General features: G+C 41.2%; 1 protein-coding gene across 1 annotated transcript; it reads left to right on the top strand.

The window, feature by feature from the left end:
* The first annotated feature begins 713 nt into the window (after positions 1-713).
* Positions 714-6,858, top strand: gars1 (glycyl-tRNA synthetase 1). Its single transcript, XM_079259942.1, has 17 exons — positions 714-973; positions 1,371-1,472; positions 1,942-2,044; positions 2,153-2,294; positions 2,627-2,715; positions 3,239-3,315; positions 3,511-3,656; positions 3,745-3,894; positions 3,997-4,159; positions 4,234-4,398; positions 4,621-4,751; positions 4,797-4,964; positions 5,052-5,137; positions 5,229-5,338; positions 5,502-5,595; positions 5,684-5,874; positions 6,375-6,858. Exons 1-17 carry the CDS (start codon positions 722-724, stop codon positions 6,498-6,500), a joined length of 2,295 nt encoding a protein of 764 aa, XP_079116068.1. The 5' UTR covers positions 714-721; the 3' UTR covers positions 6,501-6,858.
* The last annotated feature ends 2,749 nt before the right edge of the window (positions 6,859-9,607 follow it).

Here is a 9,607-nt window from a genome sequence, read left to right as displayed (position 1 = left end):
ATGATTGAAATCATACAGGGCACATCTAATCATTTCTCTGTAGGATGAAGACAGGTCTTAATAAGACCAAGATAATTAGATTTCTGGCCTGGGGATACATGAAGTGTCTGAGATTTATCTTGGGGATGAATGGTGGAGTACTTCACAAGAAGCCAGTTCGAAAAGAGTCAGACAAAGAAGATCTTTCAGGATAGATTACAATTATGATGAGTTACTCCTCATATGTGTTAGAAGAAATATTGAGCAATGATTTTAAATAATATTAAATGAGAAAGTAAATTACACATTAGATAGATAGATAGATAGATAGATAGATAGATAGATAGATAGATAGATAGATAGATAGATAGATAGATAGATAGATAGATAGATGGATGGATGGATGGATGGATGGATGGATGGATGGATAGATAGATAGATAGATAGATAGATAGATAGATAGATGGATGGATGGATGGATGGATGGATGGATGGATGGATAGATAGATAGATAGATAGATAGATAGATAGATAGATATTTAATTTAGCCTTCAAGATGCATCTCTGATTAAAAATACAAAGCTAATTATTTTATTTTATTTTATTTTATTTTATTGACGAATCTGCTAATAGGTCCCAAAATGAACGAGCAGTGTAACGAAAGTGCCAACTCAGACTGGAAACAGTGTTTACTTGCTTCCAGAGATTTCATCATTCTCCTGTGCTCGCATTACGGCGGTCCATGCTTTTCCGCAGCGCAGCATCAGCACTGCTGAGGACCAGCACTGAGATTTCACACTTCTGGTCGGTGTCCACGGTCCGCCTGTTTCAGCATTCATTTCGCTATCTGCCCAGAATCAGGCCTTTTTCCACCTCAGTCTGCTTGTGTAAGAAGAAGAAGAAGAGCTTGTGGCTGCAGCTGGCGGAAGGGCAAACCATGGACGGCAACATTGAGGAGATTCTCGCCCCTTTAAGGCTAGCTGTCAAAGAACAGGTTGCATAGACTTCTTAATATTTCCTTAAGGCTAAAGACTGCGTGGCTTTACTTAATTATTGAATATTTTGTTTGTGTACTTGTCTTGGTAACATTAAGTAAGATTTTTGACCAAGCTAACATGCTAACTTTACCGGTGCTAACAACCTGATAATGAATGGGAACAGGCGCTAATTGCTAGCTAGCCGCTAGCTGACAGTCATTTATACGTCCTCTGCCACGTTTCAGAGCTGCTGCTGCTGTTGCAAACATGTAGGAGAAGGGTGGGGTTTGGGAAGGAAATCCAAGTCTGTGCTGCCAGCAAAACAACACAAAATAATTGACTTGAGCTTATTTGAACTTGTAGCTCGCTCAGTGGTTTTCTAGTTGAAAGTCTGAAACCACGTCTCTGGTTTAGGGGGACCTGGTTCGCCAAATGAAACAGGAAGGAGCTCCAGATGTGGATGTGACAAAAGCTGTGGCTGAACTAAAAGCAAGAAAAAAAGCTCTGGAAACAAAGGTAAGCCAGTCAAGTTCAATGTGTTTTTGTTTTAATGTTTATGATGAATTTGGTCTGCTCTGTCAATCCCCATGCTTACAGATTCTCTGTCAAGCCATTAGAAGCACAACATGGCATTCATACAACTGACTGTGCTTCAAATATTTATGTGAATGTTATTTATTTAAAAGTGTGTTTTTAATCTACCATGCTGAAAAACTGCATGCACTAATAATATAGTCAAAGTACTGTTGTCAACCTTCAAGTTGTTCACCATATTGCACAGTCTGCAGACACAGGAGTTACGTAAGACCACCTTAAATCATGTCAGAGAAGTTCCAAACATAGGCAAAATACTCATGTCTGAACCATCTCTGTGAAAAGAAAGCTAGTAAGTGGACCTTTGGGGATGTAAACCCCTTGCATTGCCTGTGAAAATGTAAAAATTGTATATAAAATGATGTGATATGAGTTTTAAAAAATATTGCAGGAATTGGCATTACAACCTAAAGATGACATTGTTGACAGAAGCAAGATGGAGGACACCCTCAAGAGGAGATTCTTCTATGACCAGGCCTTTGCCATTTATGGAGGTAGCATTTTGCTTAGCTATCTGAGTAAATGAAGACTTGTGTTGGTGCTTTAGCCAACACCCAGTGTTGTCTTAAAGAATTTCATTACCATGCAGTCATGCTCTGCAGGTGTGAGCGGCCTGTATGACTTCGGCCCTGTGGGCTGTGCCCTGAAGAACAACATCCTGCAGGCCTGGAGGCAACACTTCATCCAGGAGGAGCAGATCCTGGAGATTGACTGCACCATGCTAACCCCGGAACCCGTCCTTAAGTAGGTGCACTGTTATTGATCAGGTTAATTGCATGCTGCTCTGAAATAGTTTGCATCATTATTTCATTTTTCTTTTGATTTTGCTTATTTAATTGATGGTTTCATTCAAGAAGGCGCCTTGTGGTTCCTGGAGTCAGCTCCTAAGTGCTGAACTGTGGGTTTTTTTTAACTGGCGCACATTGACTTCTGCGATTTTATGCATGGAAGCTGCAACTATAGCAGCGCTCCATAGCCCGGTTGCAGATACATTTGTCAAATAGCATCAATATTAGCTTATTTCTTTCCCTTTTGTTGTCTTGATTTTTCATTTGTTGCATTATTGACTCCTCCAGGACTTCAGGACATGTAGAAAAATTTGCAGACTACATGGTGAAAGATGTCAAAAATGGCGAATGCTTCAGGGCTGATCATCTTCTCAAAGGTAAGCGCTCTTCTCATTGCAACTAGCGTGTGTCTAAAAACACACAGCAGAGCTTTTTGTAAGTTTGAAGTCTGCAGTGTTCATGGGACTCTGCACACAGCAGGATTGGACACTGTCCAATGTCGAACTGACTGGCTTGTGTCTAAGTATCACTGTTGTGCCGGAGGCAGAATAGAAGTGGTTGGACCTGCAGAAATCACACAGGGCTTTCACAGCAATACAGCAGCAAGAGTCTCAGATGGGAACTTTGCCAAAACCCTGGGGTGATCTGGGACAATGTGTTAGTACTTAGACTTTGATAACAATATACCTAGATGTTAAAGAAGCATAAAAATGTTGTTCAGGGACTAAAATATATCAAGTCATTTAGTGTATATGACATATATGGGGCATTCTTGCTTTTTTTTTTTTTTTTTACCATTAGTTGTATTTGTTTTAAGTCACTGTCTTATATTAAACTTTTGGCATTATTATTACGATTACAGTTGTTTTGAATTGTCTTAATAATTTCTTTGCCCTGCAGCTCATCTCCAGAAGCTAATGTCTGATAAGAAGTGCACAGCAGAGAAGAAGACTGAGATGGAGAATGTAGTCACTCAGGTTAGTTTATCATTGTAATGCAACACAACCTTGAAACTTCAAACACAATCCCTGTAGTTAAGATTAAATCTGATTTAATCTTGGTTACAGGGATTGTGTTTGAAGTTTCAAGCTTGTGTGGTATTACAATGATGTTGTTAGAGGGTAATATCCCTGCAATGTTTGTTGAATTATATATTTTTGAATGATTTTTAGTTGGACAACTACACCCAACAAGAGCTGACCGACCTTTTTGTGAAGTACAACGTCAAGTCACCCACCACAGGAAACGAGCTCACGCCTCCCATCTCCTTCAACCTGATGTTTCAGACATCCATTGGACCCGGGGGAAATATGCCAGGGTATAAACATAACACACTTTGTTGTAGTGTTTCATTTGTTATTGCTCTTTTCTGATTTGTATCACTGATCACTAATCTAAACTTTCAGCTATTTGAGGCCTGAAACTGCTCAGGGAATCTTCCTCAACTTCAAACGTCTGCTGGAGTTCAACCAGGGAAAATTACCATTCGCTGCTGCTCAGATAGGAAACTCTTTCAGGAATGAAATCTCTCCTCGCTCTGGACTCATTAGGGTTAGGTGAGCAATCTTTTGGCTCACCCACTGTTTTACGCTTGTGCTTTAAATAGACGTGATCTGAGAAATTAGACTAAAATATGTATTCTCCATTCCTTCTGGCAGGGAGTTCACCATGGCTGAGATTGAGCACTTTGTGGACCCCAATGAGAAGGTCCATCCTAAATTTTCCAGTGTAGCTGACCTGGACATCATGTTGTACTCCTCCAAAGCCCAGACCAGCGGGCAGTCTGCACAGCTCATGAAGCTTGGGGAAGCTGTAGAGCAGGTAAGCCATCCCAGAAAAAATGCTTTAGCATTAATTGTTGGAACAGAAAGTGAAGTATCTCCTGTCCCATTCAGGGAGTGATCAATAACTCCGTCCTGGGATATTTCGTCGGGAGGATCTACCTCTACCTTACTAAAGTTGGTGTTGCCAAAGACAAGCTACGTTTCCGACAGCACATGGACAACGAGATGGCTCATTACGCCTGTGACTGCTGGGATGCCGAAGCCAAAACCTCCTACGTACGTACAGCTGCAGCATTTCTATACAGCAGCCCTGCATGTTTATAACAGATCCCTGCAGACCGTCATTGGCTGTTGGCTCCATTTAATTTGGGTCAGATGTTGTTGAAGCAGGGGTATGTTAAAAACCTGTGGGACTGCGGCCCTTTTGGGACTGAGTTATATATCCGTGCTTTACAGCTTATCAGCTTGTTACTTACTGATGATGGTTGTCCCTTGCAGGGCTGGATTGAAATAGTGGGCTGTGCCGATCGGTCTTGTTACGATCTGAAATGTCACGCACGTGCCACAAAGGTCCCGCTGGTTGCCGAGAAGCCTCTTAAGGAACCTATATCCTTCAAATACAGCAGAATGTAGTTCTGTAAAGAAAACGCTGCATGTCAAAGATGTCATCATAGTTTCTTCTTAACTTATCCACACAAAACTGTAAATGTCGTCCAGTTTGAGCCCAACAAAGGAGCTATTGGGAAGGCATACAAGAAGGATGCTAAGATCGCCATGGAATATCTTTCTGTGTGCGACGAGTGCTTCATCACAGAGCAGGAGCAGCTGCTTGCTGAAAATGGGTGAGTCATACTGGGAAATGTGGAGTACCAGGTAATCATTTGTGACTTTGCAATTTCCAAAGTGGCATGTGTGTTTCTCATCAACAGGGAGTTCACTATCGCGACAGAAGGCAAGACATTTAAACTCACAAAGGACATGGTCACTGTAAAGCGGTTCCAGAAGACTCTGCACGGTGAGATGGACCCCTGAGGGACAGGATGCAGATTATTTTAGTCTTACTGGACTTATTTTCTAACTTCTTTTTTTTTTTCCCCCCCTCATAGTGGAAGAAGTTGTTCCCAATGTAATTGAACCATCTTTTGGCATTGGTAGGATCATGTACACCATCTTTGAGCACACATTCCAAGTCAGAGAAGGAGACGAACAAAGAACGGTAAGTGCAAAACAAAGCATTTGTTATTTGTTTCCGTATTTATATAATATCAGAGCTTTCATATCCATTTATATTTACTATTATTTGTATTAACTTTTAACTGTATTATTGTAATAAGCGTTCTGAGAGCTGCTTGACATTTTTTGTTTTGTCTTGGTTGCAGTTTTTTAGCTTCCCAGCGACAGTAGCTCCATACAAATGCTCCGTCCTACCTCTGAGCCAAAATCAAGAATTCATGCCCTTCGTGAGGGAATTATGTAAGTTTGCATGTGTTTCTACTTTTTTGCTTTAATTCATATTTCAGCATAGTTACTTACTATTCCTCTTTCTTTTTTTTTTTTTTAGCTGAAGCGATGACCAAAAACGGCGTGTCTCACAAGGTGGATGACTCCTCAGGATCTATTGGGAGGCGCTACGCCAGGACAGATGAGATTGGAGTGGCGTTTGGCATCACCATCGACTTTGACACGGTTAACAAGACTCCTCACACGGCCACACTGAGGGACCGGGACTCCATGAGGCAAATCAGAGCCGAGGTGCAGTATCAGTACCCACTGACATAGATTTCTCTTTCACTCCGGTTTCATTTTATACTTTTGAAATGCATGAGTGCCAGAAAGCATTCTGTCATTGTAGTAGAGGCTATTGGAAGTAAGAGTATTAAAATAATGAAATAAGTAGGAAGTAATAAAAGACTGTTATATACATGTTTCATCTTATGAGAGGTTCCACATTGAATGGTTTATTGGCCTGTAAATTGACAGTGCATTACACATCACCACCCCATGAGCCACTGTTCTGTTTTTGAGTGTAAAATCTGGAAAAGTGCATTTTTATTTAGTTAAATTCAGGATTAATGGACTTTTTATGATTTTGTAATGTGTCAGATTTCAGTTTAGTCTTAATCTTGCTTTTGATTCTTGTAAATTCTGATATTCACACCTTCACACAACTACCAGTGTTCATTACTGGGCTTACTGTTCAACACACTATTAATATCAGTTTTAACACCGTCACTTTTTATCTGCTTCTTCAGGTCAGCGAGCTGCCTGAGATCGTTCGGGATCTGGCAAACGGCACATTGACCTGGGCAGAAGTGGAGAGCAAGTACCCCATATTTGAAGGGCAGGAAACCAGCAAGAAGGACACAGCTGAAGAATAAAGCTTACTTTGTCTGCAAGTCGCTGCATAAAAATCAACAAACTCAATGCACATGCACCACCAGATGGAGCCCCGCGGCCGTGTTGTGATGAGCCACAGTGGTGCACCGAGTTCTCACTGTGCTCTGCATCACTACAATCACTAAAATGTCATGTAATTTATCATATCTGAGATGTGGAGAAGCTCATACAGGACCTCTTTGGTGAGCAGCATTGTATTCATTTATGGCCATTTCACTATGTTTTAAAAGTCAGAAAATCTAATCTGGTTGTAGGTGGATGGAGGCTTCCACCTGGTGCAGTTTTCAGATGGATTGAATTGAGACATTTAACAGTTTCAATAAAAGTTGCCAGCACTTACTGGACACATGCACATAACTGTTTTTACTTATTTTTGTGAAACTTCAGATAGAGAAACATCCTTTACTAAACACAAGATTAAGTCAAGAGTATAATTGCTCTAAAATTGTTGAAGATGCATGAAGCTGAGATGTCTTCAGACAGTTTTTAGAATGCATTTTGTTTTTGCTGAGCTAAAGCATTACAATGAAACTTGGAATATATAACTATTAATTTAGTTTAACAATTTTGGAAAATATTGGCAGCTTTTGCTGTTGGCTAAAACCATTCGTCCGTTTTCTGCCGCTTATCCGGGGTCGTGTTGCGTTGGCAGCAGCCTAAGCAGGGAAGCCCAGTCTTCAATTTATTTAGTTATATAGCACATTTCTGCAGCAGCAGCTGCCCAAGGTGCTGAACAATAAAAGAACACACCACAAATTAAAATTAAACTCTGCACATTAAAAGATAAATAACATCTGGACACAAAATAAAAATCTAAAATAAAAGTTAAAAAAAATATACGAGAAAAAGCTCAGGTATGACCAAATGCCAGCGCAAAGAAGTGGGTTTTAAGAACAGACTTATAATCGGAGACAGATTGAGCCGCTCTGATGTGAAGGGGAAGGCTATTCCATAACTTAGGAGCAACAACAGAAAAGGCTCTATCGCCCCTGGATTTTAATCTGGCCAATGGGACCTTAAGTAAAAGTTGAGAAAAGGACCTAAGAGTCTTAGCTGGAGCATGTTGATGCAACAACTCTGCCAGATAGGAGGGAGCCAAACCATTTAAGGCTTTGAAAACAATCAATAAAATCTTGTACTGGGTCCTAAAACTAACTGGAAGCCAGTGCAGAGAAGCGAGCACAGGGGTGATGTGATCGTGACGTTATATACCTGTAAGCAACCGAACTGCAGCGTTTTGGGAAAGCTGCAGTCGGTGCAAAGTTAACTGATCAACGCCAAAATAAAGAGAACTACAATAATACAACCGTGACATGAGCAGGTGGATGACTATTTTGAGGGCAGGTTTAGGAAGATAGGGCTCTAAATTGCCAATCCGCCTTAAATTAAAGAAAACACTTAACTACAGCGTTAACCTTAACCTGCCAATGAAAGTTAAAGGAATTGTCAATGATGACACCCAGATTTTTTGCATGGGTACGACAGTATGAGAAAAGTGGACCCAGAACACTGACGGTACCGTTTAAAAGCTCAGAGCTTCCAAATACCACAATCTCAGTTTTTTCTGTATTTAAATGGAGGAAGTTTAAATCCATCCATGTTTTCAGATCATGTAAGCAGCTGAGGAGGTTCTTCAGAGAATCCCCCTGTGGTTTCAGGGGGAAGTAGATCTGGACATTGTCAGCAAAGCAATGATAAGCAATGTTGTGCTTCTGAAAAATAGAAGTCAGGGGCAACATATAAAGGGAGAAAAGAAGAGGACCTAAAATCGACCCCTGTGGGACCCCATAACTGAGAGGGGCTGCAGCTGAGGAAAACTCCCCAAGATTCACACTAAATGACCGATCTTATAAGTAAGACTGGAACCAGCGAAGTACTGTTCCTCTAATACCGACACAGTGCTCCAAGCGTGACAGGAGGATGTGGTGATCAACTGTGTCAAAGGCTGCAGTTAGGTCTAAAAGAATTAAAACAGCAGGACCTCCACAGTCAGCTGCCAGCAAGAGGTTATTAAAAACTCTTAAAAGTGCAGTTTCAGTACTGTGGAGAGATTTAAAACCAGACTGAAATTTTTCTAAAACCTTACTGGACTCTCAGTGTGCCTGTAATTGTATGGACACTATCTTTTCTAAAACTTTAGATAAAAACAGGAGCTTAGAAATTGGCCTGTAGTTAGACAGAACTGATGGATCCAAGTTAGGTTTCTTTAGAAGAGGCTGGACAAGAGCATGCCTAAAGGCAGCAGGAACACAACCTGAGGACAGGCAGGAATTTATCAGGGACATAATTAAAGGGCCGACTTCAATCTCCCCAGCCACATTTGAAAACTCTAGTCTGGAGGGGGAATCCCAAGGTGTTCCCAGGCCAGCCGAGAGGTATAATCCCTCCAGCGTGTCCTGGGTCTTCCCCGGAGTCTCCTCCCAGAGGTACGTGCCCAGAACACCTAACCTGAGAGGCGTCCAAGAGGCATCCTGACCAGATGCCCGAGCCACCTCAACTGGTTCCTCTCGATGCGGAGGAGCAGTGGCTCTACTCTGAGCCCCTCCTGGATGACCGAGCTCCTCACCCTATCTCTAAAGGAGAGCCCAGCCATTATGCAGAGGAAACTCCTTTCAGCAGCTTGTATGTTGGCTAAAACCCTGTATTAATTTCCAGCTGACAAATATTTAGCAGTACAACCAATAGCCACTAGGTGTCACCACTGGACTCTTGGTTTTCCATTGGGGAGCTAAAGTGGTTATATCACACATTAACTTCATCATCTGGGTTTTGGATCATACAATCTGCACAGCTGTCAGCCAGAATATTAGATTTAGTTTGTCAAATTGTTGATAACCTGACCTTAAAGTGCCTTGAAAAGTTGTTTTGCATCCAGTGTCAGGGTCTAGTTGAGTTTTGTCCACATGGTACTTTTAAATGCATTTGTGTTTAATCAAGTAACCAAATTACTCTGTCTCCATACAAAATAGAATAATATAAATTTGTACACAAATAGGAGCAGAGGGGCCCTAACTAGGTATTTTTTGGTTTGTCTGGGACTTTGATTTGCTAAACTGCTGCTGTTCAGAAGGTCAGCTGAATTACCTTA

Source organism: Telmatherina bonti (assembly GCF_933228915.1).
Source record: "Telmatherina bonti genome assembly, chromosome: 20".
Classification (NCBI taxonomy): domain Eukaryota; kingdom Metazoa; phylum Chordata; class Actinopteri; order Atheriniformes; family Telmatherinidae; genus Telmatherina; species Telmatherina bonti.
This window is presented reverse-complemented; position numbering and strand designations above follow the sequence as displayed.